The following is a 21512-nucleotide window of genomic DNA, read 5'->3' as shown; positions in this document are numbered from 1 at the left end:
TTTGAGGAACCCCTTCATGCCCCCAGAAGTTTCTAAACTGCAAAGCCAACCATCTGGCCATTAGTTTCCAGGGAACACAAAAGAGTAGCACCCAAAAAGGGAGACCAAAGGGGGGAAATCACATTGCAAGAAAGTAGAAAGCGAGTTAGAAAACCCTCAGCCACTTCCTATCTCCCTCCCCGGTTTGTCAATAAGAAGATGTGGTTGAAAGTAGCCCCTGGCTCCTAATGAGTTTCTTGTTTCTCAGATGTCTGACAGCTAAATGAACAGAGAAGTTTAAGTACTTGCACTCCTGCAAACTGTGCAGCTGCTTACCTTCTGCCTCTCATTCTGTGTAGTGCCCCATTGTGACTCTAGGAAGAGGTTGGGGTGCCATGACCCCATAAGGCCCAGATGCCCTGCTCTGCCCCACTGTCCATTGGAGCCACTTCCTTCTCTGTAAACTCCAGGTCCTCTTCTGAACATGATTACTCCATCAAAGGCATGGCATACATGCAGAAGCATCTGGTTAGCTACTGTGAGTAGATGGCCCTTTGGCCTGATCATGCAATGAGGCCTTTCTTGTGTATTCCTGAAAAAATGACACCACTCCTTTTCTTACTAGATCAGTTATGGCTCGGCTGCTCATGATCTGAATGACAAAACCCAGTTCCCTTTTATCTACTGGATGGTCCCCAAAGAAGAAACCCAGCACATGGGGATTGTCAAGTTGTTGCTACATTTCGGGTGGACGTGGATCGGTCTCTTTGTTCCAGACAATGACAATGGAGAAAGGTTCCTGAGTGTCTTCACCCTTCTGCTGATCCGCAGTGGGATTTGTGTTGCTTTCTTGGAAAAATTTCATATTTCAACCCTGGGACAAATGTCATCCTTACATTGTAAACCATCTGATTTGGGACAAGTCAAGGTGTTTGTTTATTATGGGGACTCTGAGCACAGAATTTATCCAATCGTGATTTTACAAAGACTTCATGAAGTGAGGAAATCTCAGGGGATACTCTGGATCACAACAGATCTTCTGGACATTGATGAGATGTTGTTTGGTGGCACAGATTACTTCCAGCCTGCCCAAGGTTCTTTGTCCTTTGTAATGAATACCAAAAAATGGACAGAGCAGGGCTACTATACTCGACTTTCAGATGCAACTGCATCTGTATTTTCACAGTTTTGGAAGAAAGCATTCCATTGTTCATGTTCAAACAAAGTACTGTCCGTGGAGGGTTGGACAAGATGCACAGAAAAGGAACCACTGGAAACTTTGTCCCAGGAGGAGATGGGGGCAATCTGGTCTCAAGACCGCTACAGAACTTACTATGGCGTCCAGTTTGTGGCCCAAGCCTTGAATGTCGCATATTCATCCAAATGGAGGTTAATGGCGAGTGGAGGAAACAGATTGGAACTTCAAAGGTTGCAGCCATGGCAGGTCTGTCCTCTCTGCTTTTTTGCAAATACCCTCTGGAATGCGTTTCAGATTGTATATTCTTTGTAGTTTACCTCATTGTTATTGTTAAATATGTTTCGGTTTCCTACGCCTTATCTTTAGTAGGACATGTTAATAAGTTTTTCTTTTTAATTGTCCATCTATTTTTGTGGTTCTAATATACTTTGAAATAGATAATTTTTAAAAAATTGATAATTTGGGAAAGTTAGGGGAAAATCTTTCAAAGCACAAAATAAGCTATGAAAAATTGTTAAGCTTAATTAATTAATTACTATATTTAGTTCATAACATTTATATATTGCTTGACTCTTGAAGAAACCCTCAAAGCACTTTACAAAAACGTTAAAATAAAATAAAAATCACTAAAGAAAAGCCTTATTTAAAACACAGAATGTTGAAAACACAATAGGATCGGTTAAAGCCAGTTAAAAGGCTTGTTGCCAAATGCTTGCTAGGATGTGTCCTCTATTTGTGTTTATTTGAGTCATATTTCCTGTGAATTTATAACCTGATAAAGGACCAGTCGTAATGACCAAAAGGTTGTTATCTTTAGCTGACACGAGGCCTCAATGTCCTTGATTTAGGACCATTCTCTCAAAACTGGTAAGATGTCTGGAACCTTACTCAATTATCCAAGAAAAACAAGACTATGCCCCACAAAATATCCAACGTCATTGGATATAAGCTTTGCTCAATCATATACCCAGAAATATCCTGCAGTTATTTTGTTTAAACATAATTTACTCCATAATCTCTTATGGAGTTTGCACACAAGCCTGCTGTTTTCTCACACAATCCAGATATCATGTTTTCTAAATGCTGGTGTTTTCTCTGCCAATCTAGCTTCATACTTTCTTGAAAGAAATTTGGATTTCGAATTCATCCATAGGAGGGATGTATTCTGATCAGAATGGGGAGCTGACTGCCAACTTTGATATCGTGAACTGGGTCGTATTTCCCAATAGATCTCACAGCAGAAAGAAAGTTGGGAGCATCGAGGGACAGGCATCCTCCAGCATAAAATTCTCCATTACACCGGAAGGCATTGTGTGGCCTGGGAACTTCAGCAAGGTCATTGCATTCATTCATTTATCTGTTTACTTGTTGCACTTATATCCCACCTTTTCTGTATGGAGCTTCATGGCTACCTGGGAATTTGAACCTTAGTCTCCTGGGTTCTCTCCCAACTCTCTGACCACTATGGCACAACTGGCTCTGGTTCCCTTGCTGTGACATCTGTTAAGTTCTGATAATATGCTGATAGGGGCCATTTTCAGTTTAACCCTAAGTGGGCGTTGTGCAGAGTGAGACCCACTCCTGGTTGTGTACACAGCTGCTGTTTTCCCTCTCTGTTTTTCCCTTTCTGTTTTGCATAGCAAATCAGATGGAGTAGGGCAAAGAGTGGAGAGGCTGCTCTTACACTTGCATTTTCATCTATCCCTCTGAGTGGATGAACAAGGACATCAATGGGCCAAAATTGGCAGTGTGGCCCTAGCTGCCATGTGGGCTTTATCAGCTGCCCAATAATGGTGACTGCTTATAAAAGCACAACAATACGCACCATAGTGTATGGCTGCCATTCCTCCGGGTTGTCTTGGACACATCTGGGAATTGGCTGCCGAAATGGCACCCAGACACCTTTTTGCTGAAACAGCAACATGTCCTGGAAAACCCAAACGTATGGCAAGCAGAGTGATTTTTTAAAAAATGATTGAAAATTCAAAGAAAAGCCCAAAACATTTACAAAGGGGGAAAATAAAGCTCAACAACTTTGTCCAGAATATGGCAACCTTTTCCCAGTGACAAAAAAGAACAATAAATCTCAAATGCAGTTTAAAAGGCCATAGTTTGTTTAATCCTTTGTGTTCAACAACATTTGCGTTCAACAATTAAAAATGAAACTTTATCTCAGAATGAAAATGATCTCCACAGTTCTACCAAATTTGGAAGAGTCTCACTCCCATTTTAAAGCTTTCTAACCTGGTCTCAGTATTCTAAAAATGATATTTATTTGAGCATTTTTTTCAGTCAGGGCCTTCAGATGATGTCTGTAATTTATGCTGATATCCTTGGGTGCTCTTTCTCCTTCTTTTTAGGTCGTGCCTCGTTCAAGATGCACCGAAAGCTGTCGCCCTGGATACGCCAGAGTAGCTAAAGAAGGAGAGCCCATTTGCTGCTATGATTGTGCTCCTTGTGCGGAAGGGACAATCTCCGTTCAGGAAGGTGGGTGACTCCAGAAGAAAGGGAGAGGCAAGATTTCAGGGGGTTCCAGGGATCACCCAGGATTCGTGCTCTTTTGGAAAATTGAAGACTCAGGGGAGACTGCTGTAGCTTTAAGAAATATGATTTATTTGCATATTTACACCTTCAGTCTGCATGGAAGAAGTCCAGATCTTAGCACATGATCAAGGGGGACTTGTTTACCATAGCAGCTTCCAGGTGGAAAAGTCAAAATTGGAGACAGAACTGTTGGATCCTAAAACAAAGATACTGTCTAGAATGTATAACTTGCTGTTGAAATGGAATTCTCATGAGGAAACAGCAAAACCGGCTATGAACAAATGGGCACAAGACCTTGGATATAACATTATGCCAGCTGACTGGGAACAGTTATGTACCACAGGTATGAAATTTACGGCATGTAATGCCCTAAGAGAGAATATTATGAAAATGATGTACAGGTGGTACATGACACCAGTCAAGCTTGCAAAAATTTATCATTTCCCCGATAATAAATGTTGGAAATGCAAAGAGACTGAAGGTACATTCTTTCACCTTCAGTGGACATGCCCAAGGATTAAGGCTTTCTGGGAGACGATATATAATGAAATGAAAAGGGTATTTAAATATACCTTCCTGAAGAAACCAGAGGCCTTTCTCCTGGGCTTAGTCGGCCAATTGGTGCCAAAGAAGGATAGAACCTTTTTTATGTATGCAACAACAGCAGCAAGAATACTCATCGCAAAGTATTGGAAGACACAAGATCTACCCACCCTGGAAGACTGGCAGATGAAGGTGATGGACTACATGGAACTGGCGGAAATGACTGGCAGAATCCGAGACCAGGGAAAAGAGTCGGTGGAAGAAGATTGGAAGAAATTTAAAGACTACTTACAGAAATATTGTAAAATTAATGAATGTTAAAATGATGTTGAATTGAACCTAAATGGTATTTGGTAACAAAAGCATTATGAATAGGTTTAAGTGATCTGTTAAAGAAGAAACTATGAAAAATAGATAATGTTGCAATATGAGGTTAAGATAAGTGAAAAAAGGGAATAATTTGTTGAATAGAATTCTGGATTGGGAATACAAAAGAGGGAGGTGTGAGGAAGTCCAAGAAACATGTGAATGGAATTAAGTTATGGAACGTATGATGTTTTCTTTTCTTTTCTTTTTTTTCTCTCTCTTTGTTTTTTTGCTTTATGCTGTTTATTCTCTGTCTCTATGTTATTCTGTTTATCTTATGTAAAACTTTAATAAATATATATTTAAACAAAATGGGCACCTCCTGGTTCTCTACCTTTTTCTTCCCAGCACACCTTGCTAAAGACTGTATTTTCCTGACACCTCAAACGCACACTCCATCACCATGGCAACCTCTGTCAGAAAACAGACAGGTATGGATGTAAGAATTTTGTTAGTAATTCTGAAGTCCTTCTTCTTCTCTTCAGATGCAAAGCATTGCACCAGATGCCCAGAAGATCAGCATGCAAATCAAGCAAGAGACAAATGTGTCCCCAAGACTATAACATTTCTCACTTATGAAGAACCCTTGGGGATCCTCCTGGTGTCCTTTGCCCTCTTCTTGTCCTTGACCACTGGCATTGTGAAAGGAATCTTCGTTAAATACAAGGAAACTCCCATAGTCAAAGTTAACAATCGGGACTTATCCTATATCCTCCTCAGCTCCCTCCTGCTTTCCTTTTTGTCCTCCTTCCTGTTCATCGGCCGGCCAAGAAGAGCAACCTGTCTTCTCCGACAAACAGCCTTCAGCATCATCTTCTCAGTTGCTGTCTCTTCTGTTTTGGCAAAAACCATCACTGTGGTGCTGGCCTTCCTGGCCACAAAGCCAGGGAACAAGGTGAGGAGATGGCTGGGGAAGAGTCTGGCCAACTCCATTGTCCTTTCCTGTTCCAGTATGCAGGTTGTCATCTGCACCATCTGGCTGGGAGTCTCCCCACCCTTCCCAGACTCCGACATGCACTCCCAAGCTAGAGAGATCATCCTTCTATGCAATGAAGGATCTGTTGCCATGTTCTACACTGTCCTTGGCTACATGGGCTTCATGGCTTCCATCTGCTTCACTGTGGCTTTCCTAGCCAGAAAGCTTCCCGGGTCCTTCAATGAAGCCAAGCTGATCACCTTCAGCATGCTGGTCTTCTGCAGTGTTTGGGTGTCTTTTGTTCCCACCTACCTGAGCACAAAAGGGAAGTTCATGGTTGCTGTGCAGGTCTTCTCTATGTTGGCCTCCAGTGCTGGGCTTCTGGGCTGCATCTTCCTTCCCAAGTGCTACATTATCATCCTCAGGCCTGATCTGAACACAAAGGCACAGCTCACTACAAAAAGTGATGGTGGTAGTGTCTGATTCTTAGCTTCTTTGAAGATTCATGGCTTTACATATATAATACAATGTTGTTAACATGGACCAAACACTGCTGTCAGCAGCTTCCAGCTGGTTGCCCAGGAAAGTATAAAGACTTTGGTCATCTTGGTCATCCTTTCACAGCACCAACCGCTCTGTCAAAGGCGTCTCTTTATTTGACCAACACCCTGTGGGGGTCTGCATGAGCTGGGTACACCTCTGAGGAGAACAAGGTTGTGAGATGCTCAAATGCCTGATGCACCTCAGCTGTCAACTGGAACGGCTTCTTGCCCTACAAGCAATCCGTGAGGGGTGTAGTGAATCTCAAATAGGCTGACATGAACTTGCGGTAATATTTGGCCAATGCTACAAACCTCTGCAGGTCTTTCTTTGTCTTGGGCTCCTGCCACGAAACTACGCTCCGCACCTTAGCAGGATCCATATGCACCCCCTCAAGTGTGAAGTGGTACCCCAAGAAATCCTTGAAATTCTGCAAATTTTTTTTGATTTATTGTGCTGGTTAATTGTTCTATATGTGATCTTAACAATAAATTTTGTTGTAAAAGCCATTGAAATGGTTCTTCTCGGTTATCAGTATTGGCTGGCTGCCCCGTGGCTCCTGCTATGCCATCTGTCATGATTTATGACCTAACCGCTGATTAAAGTTGACTCGGGACAATTTGTCAGGATGCTGTCAGCAGCTTCTGTGTGGTTGCCCAGGAAAGCAAAAAGAAAAGGAAAGGTTTCTTACCGTCCTTTTTTATTTCAATTTTTACAGAGAGAGGCTAAAGAACTCAGCCTCTTAGATAATGGCGTAGTCCCAAGTGACTTTCCACCCTTGTCTCTCCCACATCCTCATTCGTCACTTCTACGGGTGCTGCTACGTGCCCTCTGTCTTTGAGCTCTTTGCTCGCCTACTTTTAAGGCTTGCCAGGTTCTAGGAGATGGAAGGTCTTAGTTGCTTTCTAATGACATCGTATCAACCAGCTGCGGCTCCACTTTTGTCTCCTTCTGCTCCTCTCGCATTATTTCCCAACTATCCCCTCATTTGCCTCTGAGCTGTGACCTCCCACAAACCACTGTTATAAATCTATACTGTCTTCCTCTTCTCTGGAAGAGTCAAGATGGGGAGGCAGTCTCCACCATTCCTCCTCTGCCCAGTCCCTGACACCTGGTTTATGGCAGGAAAATTGCAGAAGCTCTAAATTCATAAAATCAATGTTCAGAAATGTCTTCCCAGAAACCTCTCTACCATCTACACTTCCAAAACAACCAGTATTAGTGACCTGTTAGCAGTAGTCATCATAAGTCAATATGCTCATGTTGGAAATATTCAGGAGTGATCAAGCCACCAATTTTTCAAGACAACTAGGACTACCCTCTTCCATGAGGATGCATTGACAACTCCTGGATCCACCAACTCATACCCCCATTGGAAGCTTTAATAAGTCATGCAGGGCAACGGTTGGGAGACCACATGGATGGGACCACCTGAAGTCAAACACTTAACTTGACCCATTTCAATCTGGGTTCAGACCTTGTTATGCATGGAATCAAAGAAGCATAAATAAAAACAAAAATTGTGAAAGGAAGTGGTAATGAATGATGAAAGTGAATGTATAATAAGGATGGAGCGGCCCTAAAGTCCTGTTTTATAATCTGATGGACTTGTTACTGAAGATGTCCATTTCACTGACCTGCACTTGTGTAAATCCATATTGTCTTTAAATGTTTAATTGTGGTTCAAAGAGCAATAGAACCTCAACAGCTGAAAACCTCATTTGCAATTAATGAGAGTCACTTCAGAAGGTTCCACTTCTTCAACAATCTGCCCCAAACTCAAGTAGCCCTAATCCAGAATAGGGCTGAATTAAGCATTAAGCAAAATAAGCACGTGCTCAGGGCCTCCAGGGAAGGGGGGCACCTCAGAAATTTTTCATTGCTGGATTTACCCTGATCTATAAATGTTATTTTCCACCTTACTGTAGGTTCTGCTTCATTTTGAAAAATCAATCTTTATTTTACAGTTTATTAGTGTTTATTTCCTGAATTAGATACACATGGGGGCACCAAGATCTTTTAAGTGCTTGATCCGGCTGTAAACTTTGGTAAAAGATACCATAGCCCCCATGTTTTACCTTCTCATCATCTGCCACGAATACCCACAGCATTAAGCCTAGGTCTGACTGTTAACTGTCTCTCACTTTACTGGTGTTTGAAGCTCATTCTGTCTGTGACATCATACACTGATGTCACAATGATACATCTGCATTCATCCATGGTAACATCACTGGCCAACGTCACTCCTGCAACTAGGTCACCAGCAGCCTGGCTCTCCAGCAAGCTTAATGTATAGCTGAGCATGAAGAAGAATATGGAGATCATCAGGTGGTTTGGGCTGAGTGTTCATCAGTTTGAGGAACCAGTTAAGGTTAATGTGTGAGTATCTGGAGGTGGCTGGAGGGTGGATGGTGGCTAACGGGCTGGAGTTGAATCCTGACAAGACAGAGGTACTGTTTTGGGGAGATGGGGGCGGGCATGGGGGACCCCCTGGTCTTGAATGGTCTTGAATGGGGCAACTGTGCCCCTGAAGGACCAGGTGCGCAGGTGAGTCATTTTGGACTCACAGGTGTCCATGGAGGCACAGGTTAACTCTGTCTACCAGCTCCATATGGTATGCCAGCTGTGACCCTACCTGCCCACAAACTGTCTCACCAGAGTGGTGCATACTTTGGTTATCTCCACCAGGTCCATATAACAGTGATTCTAAAGGAACTTCACTGGCTCCCAGTATGTTTCCGAGCACAATTCAAAGTGTTGGTGCTGACCTTTAAAGCCCTAATTAAGATCATCGCACCCAGAAGTCCAGACACGGGAAGTCACCTAAATATGTTTCTGGCCAATAAACGTCACTGGCCAATAAACTCCTGCAACTAGGTCACCAGGTCCTGTGTGAGTAACTAGGTCCTGTGAGTATCTGGAGATGGTTGAAGGCTGTATGGTGGCCAATGGATTGAGCTCCATCTGGTAGGCCATCTGAGACCCTACATACCCACAGACTATCTCGCCAGAGTAGTGCATGCTCTAGTTATCTCCCACTTGGACTACTGCATTCAGGTAGGTAGCCATGTTGGTCTGAAACAGATGAAATAAATAAAAATAATTTAAAAAAAATGTCCAGTAGCACCTTACAGACCAACTAAATTTGTTCTGGGTATATGTGTTAAGTTGTGGGTGAACATATCAGACGACACAGCAATTCTTCAAACAGCTCTTGTTGTGGGTACGGTATAAATATTAAAATAGTTGTTGCTGTTTTGATTATAAAAATATGCTTTTAGTTGTCTCATGAATCCGAACTTCTATTAACTCATGTGAGTATCTCATGGCTTATCTCAATGTTAGAGATCTCCATTGGATGCCAATGAATCTATAGTTCTGAGACAGTGTGGTGTAGTGATCAGAGAGTTGGACAGGGGCCTAGGAAACAAGGGTTTATATTCCCACTTAAAGTCCAAACTTCTAGTATTACTACTGGGAAGGAGGAAAACTTTTCCTATCCATATTATCCACACCATGCAGGACTTTATACACCTTTATCATGTCCTGTCTTCCTGGTCTTGGTCCATCATAGCTATTCTATAGTTTCCTGGACTTTACTGAAGTTAATGTTTCCTCAAGTTTAGCAGGGCCCGGATTGAGAGTCACATCTTTGAGTTCTCACAAACACGTTTTGCTTTGGATATTCTCTAGTTTCTTTCTTTCTTTCTTTCTTTCTTTCTTTCTTTCTTTCTTTTAAATAATTTTTATTAGATTTTCCACTTAAATCATATTCACATTTTTTTACATACTTCTATAACTTAATATATTACTCTGTAAGAGCATCAACATCCTTCCCTCCCTCTTTCTGACTTCCACATATCTTTCCATATTTTTCACATTTCTATAATCATTTACCCTTTGTCAAATTATAATATTTCACCTTATTGTCGGTAAATCAGTCCCTTATATTTACATTACAAAACATTTCAATTCAGGCCTACAAATGTTTTCAAAAGTTTACAATTTTCTTTCATATAAAATATAAATTTGTTCCAGTCCATTTGAAACAGTTCATCACACTGATTCCGAATCTTCCCCGTCAACGTGGCCATCTCTACATACTCCACCATCTTGACCTGCCAATCTTCCAGTGTTGGGAGTTCCTGCTGCTTCCATTTCTGAGCCAGAAGTGTTCTCGCAGCCGTTGTGGCATACATAAACAAGTTTACCTCTCTTTTATGTATTTCTTCACCAATTAAACCTAATAAAAATGCCTCTGTTTTTTTATTGAACTTATATTTCAAAACCTTTTTTAACTCATATATTATATCCCAGAAGGCTTTCACTTTGGAGCAAGTCCACCACATATGGCAGAAATTCTTCTCCTTACACTTCCAACAATTTTTGTCTTGATTAATATAGATTTTAGCAAGTTTGGCAGGTGTGACATACCATCGGTACATCATCTTAAATACATTTTCTTTGAGTGACACATATGCTGTAAATTTGATTTAGTCCACAGTTTTTCCCAGCTTTCAAAATCAATAGTGTGACCCAGATCCTGGACCCAACTAATCATAACACTAGCTATTCTATAGTTTCTTGGACTTTACTGAAGTTAATGTTTCCTCAGGTTTAGCAGGGCCCAGATTGAGAGTCCCAGCTTTGAGTTCTTACAAACATGTTTTGCTCTGGCTCTGCAGCTGCCCATTGAGTCACTCACCGATTCCAGGGAGTTGCAGAGGAGGTGGACCTTCTTAACCCTATAATTATCAAAATCATGGTGATTTGTTTATCTAGTCCAGGGATTTCCCCAACTATGGTCTTGGAGTCCACAAATAACAAAACATCAGAATCACAGGCAACATCAGATAACTTATTGTCACAAGCCTGAATGAAGAACTGGGTCATAAATATCAGAAGCCCGGCCTGAGAGATTTGGGGCTGGCAGGGCTTGTTTCTGTGGGATGTTTCCTTTTTCTACCTTTGCTTCTGAAGCTACTGTAGGAGTCCAGCTGTGCTTCTAATGTCACTGCTGTCACAAGAGTGTATGATTCTTGCAGGCATAGGCAGGATGATATTTCTGCTGCTGCTGTTTCTGCTGCTAATGCCCCATGGAGCCAGTAGGATGCTGAAAGCTAAATGCCCATTGAACCGAAATATAGGAACTGATCCGTTGAATTATTACAGGCCAGGAGACCACCTCATTAGTCAGGTTATATTTCCAAAAGCTTTTATAACTTACCCAATCAACTTTTCACTTCATCCCAAAAACACTGTTATGACGTAAGTGACTTTATGTTACCCAGTCTGCATTCACATTTATTGCTGTTTTCCAGAGGCAGCATCTAGTTTCTGGCCATGCCCCTTGGTATCCTGCAAACAAAAAGGTTGTTTCAGAACCCTTTCCCTATTTTGGGCTTCAGTTTCATTAATGCAGCTAAAGCATAGTTGATCATCTCATGTCTCATGAAAAAGGGTGCTTCTTCCTAGTCAAGTATTAACAGCTTTGACAGCTTCCTCTATTCCTTTATTCCCAACAAACTGTCTAAATTAAATGTCCCCGGTGTGTTGGGTGTATGTGGATTACAACGTATCTTAAATAAGTTCTAAATCCACGGTGCAATCTTGCATTTGTGGATCAAAGAATGTGTAAAAATTGGAATGTAAGGATACCACCACCTTCCCTTCAGACTCGCGGGAACGCTCAAATCAGTATAGGAACCTTACTAGGTGTTCCACGAGACTCAGAAGTTAAGGTGAGTAACCCAAGATAGGGCATTTCTCTTTCATATCTTCTCATCCTGTAAATAGTTCTTGCCAACTTAAGGAACTCTAAATTGCAATCTAATTCACCCCAGCTCAAGCTCTCCTAAATGCTACTCCTTTCTTTGTTGGTGGATCTGGGCAAGATTCTGCTCCTTCCTAGCTGCAGAGTTTCCCATTAGATATAACTTGTATAGAGCAAGGAGTTGTTTTCATTTAATGGAGAATGGAAGGCTAAAATGATTTTTCGTGTATTCATTTATTTGCAGTTGGTCAGCAGAGGATATCTCACCAGTCCTCTCCATCTTGTTTGCAACCCAGGAGATCACCCGGCATCTTAAGCATTTAGCCAATGTCACCCTGGGCTATAGCATCTATGAGGCCGCTTTTGATGTCAGGACAACTGCCGATGCCATGCTAGACAGTATTCCAAACTACAGCTGTGGAAGACAGAATAACGTGTTGGCTGTTTTTGAAGCAACTTCTTCTGAAATCCCCAGCCAGATTTCAAGCATGTTAGGCATCTACAAAATGCCCCAGGTAGGAATTGGAAGGGAAGAGATCTATTGTGTTTAATTCCTCTCTGCTGTCTCTCTAGCAGTGGTGAGGAACCCCTTCATGCCCCAAGAAGTTTCTAAACTGCAAAGCCAACCATCTGGCCATTAGCCATGCTTGTACAGACTGATGGAAGTTGTACTTCAGCAATGTCCTAAGGGCCAAATTTTCCAGGGAACACAAAAGAGTAGCACGCAAAAATAGAGACCAAAAGGGGGTGGAAATCACATTGCAATAAAGTGGAAAGTGAGTTAGAAAACCCTCAGCCACTTCCTATCTCCCTCCCCGGTTTGTCAATAGGAAGATGTGGTTGAAAGTACCCCTGGCCCCTAAAGGGTTCTTGTTTCTCAGGAAGACCAGTGGATGTCTGACAGCTAACTGAACACAGAAGTTTAAGTACTTGCACTCCTCCAAACTGTGCAGCTGCTTACCTTCTGCCTCTCATTCTGTGTAGTGCCCCATTGTGACTCTAGGAAGAGGTTGGGGTGCCATGACCCCACAAGGCCCAGATGCCTTGTTCTGCCCCAGTGTCCATTGGAGCCACTTCCTTCTCTGTAAACTCCAGGTCCTCTTCTGAACACGATTTCACCATCAGAGGCATGGCATGTATCCCATAAGCCTCTGGTTAGTTACTGTGAGAAGATGGGCCTTTGGCCTGATCATGCAATGAGGCCTTTCTTGTGTATTCCTGAAACCCTGACACCAATCCTTTTCTTACTAGATCAGTTATGGCTCGGCTGCTCAGGATCTGGATGACAAAACCCAGTTCCCTTTTGTCTACCGGATGGTCCCCAAAGAAGAACCCCAGCACTTGGGGATTATCAAGTTGTTGTTGCATTTCGGGTGGACATGGATCGGTCTCTTTGTTCCAGACAATGACAATGGAGAAAGGTTCCTAAGAGCCTTCACCCTTCTGATGATCCGCAGTGGGATTTGTGTTGCTTTCTTGGAAAAAATTCATATTTCGACCCTGGGACAAATGTCATCCTTACATTGTAAACCATCTAATTTGAGACAAGTCAAGGTGTTTGTTTATTATGGGGACTCTGAGCACAGAATTTATCCAATTGTGATGTTACAAAGAATTCATGAAGTCAGGAAATCTCAGGGGATAGTCTGGATCACAACAGATCTTCTGGACATTGATGAGATGTTGTTTGGTGGCACAGATTACTTCGAGCCTGCCCAAGGTTCTTTGTCCTTTGTAATGAATACCAAAAAACGGACAGAACATGGCTACTATACTCGACTTTCATTTGAAGCTACAGCATCTGTATTTTCACAGTTTTGGAAGAAAGCATTCCATTGTTCATGTTCAAACAAAGTACTATCCGTGGAGGGTTGGACAAGATGCACAGAAAAGGAACCACTGGAAACTTTGTCCCAGAAGGAGATGGGGGCAATCTGGTCTCAAGACCGCTACAGCACTTACTACGGCGCTCAGTTTGTGGCCCAAGCCTTAAATGTTGCATATTCATCCAGATCCAAATGGATGTTAATGGCGAGTGGAGGAAACAGATTGGAACTTCAAAGGTTGCAGCCATGGCAGGTCTGTCCTCTCCCCTGTTTTGTAAATACCTTCTGGAATCCGTTTCAGATTGTATATTCTTTGTAGTTTACCTCATTGTTATTGTTAAATATGTTTAGGTTTCCTATGCCCTGTCTTTAGCAGGACATGTTAATAAGTTTTTTTTAATTGTTCATCTATTTTTGTGGTTCTAATATACTTTGAAAAGGTAGGGGGGAATCTTTCAAAGCACAAAATAAGCTATGAAAAATTGTTAAGGAGCATTCTCTTACATAGAGTTTAATTAATTAATTAGTGGATTAATTACTATATTTAGTTCATAACATTTATATACAGTATTGCTCGACTCCTGAAAAGAACCTCAAACCACTTTACAAAAAAGTTAAAATGAAAAGAATTTCACTAAAGAAAACCCTTATTTAAAACACAGAAAGTTGAAATCGCAATAGGATCGGTTAAAGCCAATTAAAAGCCTTGTTAGTTGCCAAGTGCTTGCTAGGATGTGTCCTCTATATGTGTTTATTTGAGTCATATGTCCTGTGAATTTATAATCTGATAAAGGACCAGTTGTAATGACCAAAAGGTTGTTATCTTTAGCTGACACAAGGCCTCAGTGTCCTTGATTTAGGACCATTCTCTCAAAACTGGTAAGATGTCTGGAACCTTACTCAATTATCTAAGAAAAACAAGACTATGCCCCACAAAATATCCAAAGTCATGAAAAGCTTTGCTCAATCATATACCCAGAAATATCCTGCAATTATTTTGTTTAAACATAATTTACTCTCATCTATTATGGAGTTTGCACACAAGCCTGCTGTTTTCTCACAAAATCCGGATATCATGTTTTATAAAGCTGGTGTTTTCTCTGCCATTCTAGCTTCACACTTTCTTGAAAGAAATTTGGCTTTCCAATTCATCCATAGGAGGGATGTATTCTGATCAGAATGGGGAGCTGACTGCCAACTTTGATATCGTGAACTGGGTTGTATTTCCCAATAGATCTCAGAGCAGAAGGAAAGTTGGGAGCATCGAGGGACAGGCATCCTCCGGCATAAAATTCTCCATTAAACCAGAAGCCATTATGTGGCCTGGGAAATTCAGCAAGGTCATTGAATTCATTCATTTATGTGTTTATTTGTTGCACTTATATCCCACCTTTTCTCTATGGAGCTTCAATAAATCTCAAATGCAGTTTAAAAGGCCATAGTTTGTTTAATCCTTTGTGTTCAACAATATTTGCGTTCAACAATTAAAAATGAAACTTTATGTCAGAAAGAAAATGAGTTCTCCACAGTTCTACCAAATTTGGAAGAGTCTCACTCCCATTTTAAAGCTTTCTAACCTGGTCTCAGTATTCTAAAAATGATTTTTATTTGAGCATTTTTTTAGTCAGAGCCTTCAGATGATGTCTGTAATTTATGCTGATCTCCTTGGATGCTCCTTTTCTTAGTTTTTAGGTTGTGCCTCGTTCAAGATGCACCGAAAGCTGTCGCCCTGGATATGCCAGAGTGGCTAAAGAAGGGGAGGCCGTTTGCTGCTACGATTGTGCTCCTTGTGCAGAAGGGACCATCTCCGTTCAGGAAGGTGGGTGACTCCAGAAGAAAGGGAGAGGCAAGATTTCATGGGATTCCAGGGGTCACACAGGGTTCATGCTCCTTTGGAGAACTGAAGACTCAGGGGAGACTGCTGTATCTTTAAGAAATATGATTTATTCACATATTTACACCTTCAGTCTGCATGGAGGAAGTCCAGCTTAGCACATGATCAAGAGCCACTTGTTTACTATTGCAGTGCCGCACATCGGCTGGGTGAGGACTGCAGGGCCTGCTCCCTTCCAGGGCCTTTTCCAACTGGCCCAGGGGGCGTGGCCCAGGCCCTCTCTCCCAGCTATAAAGGGACTCCTGCTGCGGTGAGGCCTTGGACCATCGGCTGAGTGAGGACTGCAGGGCCTGCTCCCTTCCAAGGCTTTTTCCAACTGGCCCAGGGGGCATGGCCCAGGCCCTTATTTGGAACAAACTTTTGAGGAAGTGTGGGAAGTGTTCTGCCATTGCTTCCCTGTTCCACTGGGACATCCGATCTCGGTGATCATGGGCAGGAGGCGGAGTTACGCTAAGACCAGACCATGTCATTACCGAGGAGGCAGGTTTACTCGTTGTTTGAAGACTATCCCTGCCTCCGGGTCTGGCCTTGACCAGATGGATACTGGAATCAACAGGGGAAACCCACATGACCTGAAGGTGTTGCTGTGTAATAATAATAAATGAATAAAGTGAATAAAACCACTGCCATCCACGACCTGATTGTGGATGGAGGATTTGACCTGGCATGTGTGACAGAGACCTGGTTGGAGGAAGCAGATGGGCCTGTCCTTGCCGCTGCTTGCCCACCAGGTTTCTCTTACGCACAGCAACCCAGGTCATGTGGGCGGAGAGGGGGGGTTGCAGTGATTTTTAGGAAGTCACTAGCTTGCACCAGGCGTCCTACTGGGAAGATCCAGTTTTCTGAGTGCATGTTCTGGAAGTTGGGCAATAGGGGCAGTACAGGATTCCTTTTGGTGTAGCGACCTCCCCGCTGCACCAAGGATTCCCTGTCCGAGCTGCTTCAGGTCGTGGCGGATTTTCTCCTGGAGACACCTAGTTTGGTTGTCCTAGGGGATTTTAACATCCATGCCGACACGACCTTACAAGGGGCTGCTCGGGACTTCATGGAAATCATGGCCTCCATGGGGCTGTCCCTGAATAAGTTTGGCCCAACTCATAGTCATGGACATGCCTTAGACCTGGTGTTCACCTCTAGTGACGTGGGTGATCTGACACTAAGTAAAAGTGAAACAAAAGAAGTGCCATGGTCAGATCACTTCCTGGTGCAACTGGACTTCTCCGCGACCCTTCCCCTCTGCAGGGAGGTGGGACTGATTCGGATGGTCCGCCCCCGCCACTTAATGGATCCAAATGGTTTCCAGAGAGTGGTAGGGGATGCTTTAGCCCATGTTGATGGCCTATCAGCTGATTCCCTGGTGGCACGCTGAAATGTGGAGTTAACCAGGGCTATCGACTGTCTGGCTCCGAAGCGCCCTCTCCGATTGCATGGAGCCCGGACAGCCCCGTGGTTTTCTTCGGAGCTGAGGGCGATGAAACAATCGCTGAGACAGCTAGAGCGTCGGTGGCAGAAAACTCACTCCGAATCTGACCGGACACAGGTTAGAGCTCAACGTCGAGCCTACCAAGTGGCGATAGCGACTTGGTAGAAAGAAAAGTAGAAGAAAGTCTTCTTCGCCGTCTCTATTGCATCTGCAGAAAATAGTAGCAGGAGACTCTTTCAGGTGGTTCGCAATTTAACGGAACCACCTTTACCACCGGGGCCTTGTAAAGACCCCAAGATCTCCTGCAACGATTTTGCAAAGTTTTTTGAAGATAAAATCACTCATATTCGGAAGGAGCTAGACACCACCATGGGAGCAGGGCTGGGGCGGGAGAGTGCTAGAGCTCTGTCTGGTCAAGTTGCATGGAATCAATTTCAATCCATTACCCCCGAGGATGTGGACAGGCTGCTTGGACGAGTGAAACCAACCACCTGTCTCCTTGATCCTTGCCCATCCTGGCTAGTAAAAGCAAGCCGGGAAGGGCTGGGCGATGGGCTCTGCGGGGTGGTGAATGCTTCCCTCTGTGAGGGAACATTCCCAGATCCGCTGAAAGAGGCGGTCATTAAACCGCTTCTTAAAAAAACATCTTTAGACCCGGCCAGTATGGCCAACAATCGCCCAGTCTCAAATCTTCCATTCTTGGGCAAGGTGATTGAGCGTGTGGTTGCTGAACAACTCCAGGCACGCCTGGAGGATGCGGACCATTTGGATCCCTTCCAATCGGGATTCAGGCCTCATCATGGGACTGAAACTGCCTTGGTCGCACTGGTTGATGATCTCCGGCGAGCTAGGGACAAAGGTGAGAGTTGTTTACTAGTTCTGCTGGATCTCTCGGCGGCCTTTGATACAATCGACCATAACATCCTTCTGGACCATCTAGAGGGGCTGGGAGCTGGGGGCACTGATATACAGTGGTTTCGCTCCTTCCTCCTGGGCCATGTTCAGAAAGTGGTGGTGGGGGATGAGTGTTCAGACCCCTGGGCCCTCACTTGTGGGGTGCCTCAGGGTTCCGTCCTCTCCCCCATGCTTTTTAACATCTATATGAAGCCGCTGGAAGAGATCATCAGGGGGTTTGGACTGGGTGTCCATCAATATGCGGTTGGAGGATCAATAGGTGGTTGGAGGATGGATGGCAGCTAATGGATTGAAGTTGAATCCTGACAAGACAGAATACTGTTTTTGGGGGACAGGGGGCGGGCTGGTGTGGAGGACTCCCTGGTCCTGAATAGGGTAACTGTGCCCCTGAAGGACCAGGTGCGCAGCCTGGGAGTCATTTTGGACTCACAGCTGTCCATGGAGGCGCAGGTCAATTCTGTATCCAGGGCAGCTGTCTACCAACTCCACCTGGTACGCAGGCTGAGACCCTACCTGCCCACGGACTGTCTCGCCAGAGTGGTGCATGCTCTAGTTATCTCCCGCTTGGACTACTGCAATGCGCTCTACGTGGGGCTACCTTTGAAGGTGACTCGGAAACTACAACTAATCCAGAATGCAGACTGGTGACTGGGGGCGGCCGCCGAGACCACATAGCACCGGTCTTGAAAGACCTACATTGGCTCCCAGTACGTTTCCGAGCACAATTCAAAGTGCTGGTGTTGACCTTTAAAGCCCTAAATGGCCTCGGCCCAGTATACCTGAAGGAGCGTCTCCACCCCCATCGTTCTGCCCGGACGCTGAGGTCCTGCGCCGAGGGCCTTCTGGCGGTTCCCTCATTGCAAGAAGCAAAGCTACAGGGAACCAGGCAGAGGGCCTTCTCGGTAGTGGTGCCAGCCCTGTGGAACGCCCTCCCATCAGATGTCAAAGTGATAAATACTACCTGACATTCAGAAGACATCTTAAGGCAGCCCTGTTCAGGCAAGTTTTTAATCTGTGATATTTTAGTGTATTTTTGGTTTCTATGGAAGCCGCCCAGAGTGGCTGGGGAAACCCAGCCAGATGGGCAGGGTATAAATAATAAATAATTATTATTATTATTATTATTATTACTACTTGAGTGGAAGAAATCTCTGCCAACCAATCTTCAGCCAGCCTAGCCAAAATGGGTACCTCCTTGTTCTCTGCCTTATTCTTCCCAGCACACCTTGCTAAAAAAAGTATTTTTCTGACACCTCAAACGCACACCCCATCACCATGGCAACCTCTGTCAGAAAACAGACAGGTATGGATGTAAGAGTTTTGTTAGTAATTCTGAAGTCATTCTTCTTCTCTTCAGATGCAAAGATTTGCACCAGATGCCCAGAAGATCAGCATGCAAATCAAGCGCGAGACAAATGTGTCCCCAAGATTATAACATTTCTCACTTATGAAGAACCCTTGGGGGTCCTCCTGCTTTCCTTTGCTCTCTTCTTGTGCTTAACCGCTTGTGTTGTGCTAGGAATCTTCATTAAATACAAGGAAACTCCCATAGTCAAAGCTAACAATCGGGATTTATCCTATATACTCCTCAGCTCCCTCCTGCTTTCCTTTTTGTCCTCCTTCCTATTCATCGGCCGGCCTAGGAAAGTGACCTGCCTTCTCCGACAAACAGCCTTCAGCATCATCTTCTCAGTTGCTGTCTCTTCTGTTTTGGCAAAAACCATCACTGTGGTGCTGGCCTTCCTGGCCACAAAGCCAGGGAACAAGGTGAGGAGATGGCTGGGGAAGAGTCTGGCCAACTCCATTGTCCTTTCCTGTTCCAGTATGCAGGTTGTCATCTGCACCATCTGGCTGGGAATCTCCCCACCCTTCCCAGACTCCGACATGCACTCCCAAGCTAGAGAGATCATCCTTCTATGCAATGAAGGATCTGTTGCCATGTTCTACACTGTCCTTGGCTACATGGGCTTCCTGGCTGCCATCTGTTTCACAGTGGCTTTCCTAGCCAGAAAGCTTCCCGGGTCCTTCAATGAAGCCAAGCTGATCACCTTCAGCATGCTGGTCTTCTGCAGTGTTTGGGTGTCTTTTGTTCCCACCTACCTGAGCACAAAAGGGAAGTTCATGGTAGCTGTGCAGGTCTTCTCTATGTTGGCCTCCAGTGCTGGGCTTCTGGGCTGCATCTTCCTTCCCAAATGCTACATTATCATCCTCAGGCCTGATCTGAACACAAAGGCACATCTATCTACAAAAAGTGAAGGTGATAGTGTCTGATTCGTAGCTTCTTTGAAGATTATTGGCTTCACATAAAATATGATGTTGTAAAGATGGACTCCACCCTGGTTGGTGACAGGACAATTGCAAATGCTCCTAGGTCATAGAATCTATGTTCGCAAATGCTCTGCCATAATCCTCTCCATCATTTACACTTCCCAAACAACCAGTACTAGCTATCACTTAGTAGTAGTAATCATAAACCAATAAGCTCATGTTGGAAAATTTCAGGAGTGATAAAGCCACCACATATTTCAAGACAGCCAGGACTACCCTCTTCGATGAGGATGCATTGAAAACTCCTGAATCCACCCACTCATACCCTTTTGACAAGCTTTAATAAGTCAAGCAGGGCAACAGTTGGGAGATCACATGGATGGGACCACCTGAGGTCAAACTATTATCTTGACCCATTTGAGTCTTGGTTCAGACCTTGTTATGCATGGAATCAAAGAAGCATAGATAAAAAATAAAATTGCGAAAGGAACTAGTAATGAATGATGAAAGTGAAGTGGAGAGGCACTGCAGTCATGTTTCTCTCTGATAGACCTCTTACTGAAGATGTCCATTTCACTGACCTGCACTGGGTAAGCTTATGGTATTTAATTTGTCCTTAATCTTCTAACATTCAGCAGCACTGGATGATCCAAAATTAAAGTATTATTCAGCAAGAGGAAGGGGGAAAATTGCCTATTTTCTCCACAACACGACATGTCTCACCTTTTTTGCCTTCATCCCTCTTGACTTCTCTGCTGTTCCTTGAAGTTTTCTGAAATTGTTTCTTCCTCAGGCCTAGCAAGTCACAGACTGACAAGCCTATCAGCGAGTTCTTACAAACATGTTTTCCCCCAGTCCTGCCTCTGCCCCAAAGGCTTCAGGATGATTTGCAGATTTCACAAATTGAACCCAGGACCTTCAGCAGGTATATAGTTCATATTCTGCTGTGCCCCTATATTATTGTTTCATCCATCTAATGCATTTTCGCTCTCTGGACAACTGTAACCTTTGGTAAAAGATACCATAGCCCCGATGTTTTACCTTTTCATCATCTGCCACGAATACCCACAGCATTAAGCCTGGGTCTGACTCTTAACTGTCTCTCACTTTGCTGGGGTTTGAAGCTCATTCTGTCTGTGACATCATACACTGATGTCACAATGATACATCTGCATTCATCCAGGGTAACGTCACTGGCCAATTCACTCCTGCAACATCTGATGGACTTGTTACTGAAAATGTCCATTTCACTGACCAGAACTGGTGTAAATATATATTGTCTTAAAATGCTGACTGTGGTTCAAAGAGCAATAGAACCTAAACAGCT

At 43.7% G+C, this 21512-nt stretch overlaps 2 protein-coding genes and 1 long non-coding RNA gene across 7 annotated transcripts; 2 read left to right on the top strand and 1 right to left on the bottom strand.

The window, feature by feature from the left end:
• Nucleotides 1-1370: 1370 nt before the first annotated feature.
• Nucleotides 1371-6045, top strand: LOC308469902 (vomeronasal type-2 receptor 26-like). Its single transcript, XM_080992993.1, has 4 exons — nucleotides 1371-1423; nucleotides 2331-2512; nucleotides 3538-3664; nucleotides 5116-6045. The coding sequence occupies exons 1-4, from the start codon at nucleotides 1417-1419 to the stop codon at nucleotides 6027-6029; spliced, it is 1230 nt and encodes a 409-aa protein (XP_080849119.1). The 5' UTR covers nucleotides 1371-1416; the 3' UTR covers nucleotides 6030-6045.
• A 2083-nt stretch (nucleotides 6046-8128) lies between these two features.
• On the top strand, nucleotides 8129-20914 carry LOC308469589 (vomeronasal type-2 receptor 26-like). Of its 5 annotated transcripts, none has more exons than XM_080992269.1 (5): nucleotides 8129-8465; nucleotides 12104-12374; nucleotides 14798-15025; nucleotides 15378-15504; nucleotides 19275-20914. In XM_080992269.1, the coding sequence occupies exons 1-5, from the start codon at nucleotides 8389-8391 to the stop codon at nucleotides 20186-20188; spliced, it is 1617 nt and encodes a 538-aa protein (XP_080848395.1). In that variant the 5' UTR covers nucleotides 8129-8388; the 3' UTR covers nucleotides 20189-20914. The 5 variants fall into 5 exon arrangements, with proteins under 5 accessions (XP_080848395.1, XP_080848398.1, XP_080848397.1 ...); XM_080992271.1 differs by lacking the exon at nucleotides 8129-8465 and adding an exon at nucleotides 8995-9143; XM_080992272.1 differs by lacking the exon at nucleotides 14798-15025.
• Nucleotides 10151-21298, bottom strand: LOC308470240. The gene is made up of 3 exons (XR_013982293.1): nucleotides 21227-21298; nucleotides 11314-11444; nucleotides 10151-10329 (listed from the first exon to the last, which is right to left on the bottom strand). It is a non-coding gene; the product is annotated as an uncharacterized lncRNA (long non-coding RNA).
• Between the last annotated feature and the right edge of the window lie 214 nt (nucleotides 21299-21512).

The sequence above is a fragment of the Podarcis pityusensis genome (genome assembly GCF_964106645.2).
Source record: "Podarcis pityusensis genome assembly, chromosome: 2".
In the NCBI taxonomy this organism is placed as follows: Eukaryota; Metazoa; Chordata; class Lepidosauria; order Squamata; family Lacertidae; genus Podarcis; species Podarcis pityusensis.
The sequence above is the reverse complement of the archived record's forward strand: the minus strand, read 5'-3'. Positions and strand labels throughout refer to the sequence as shown.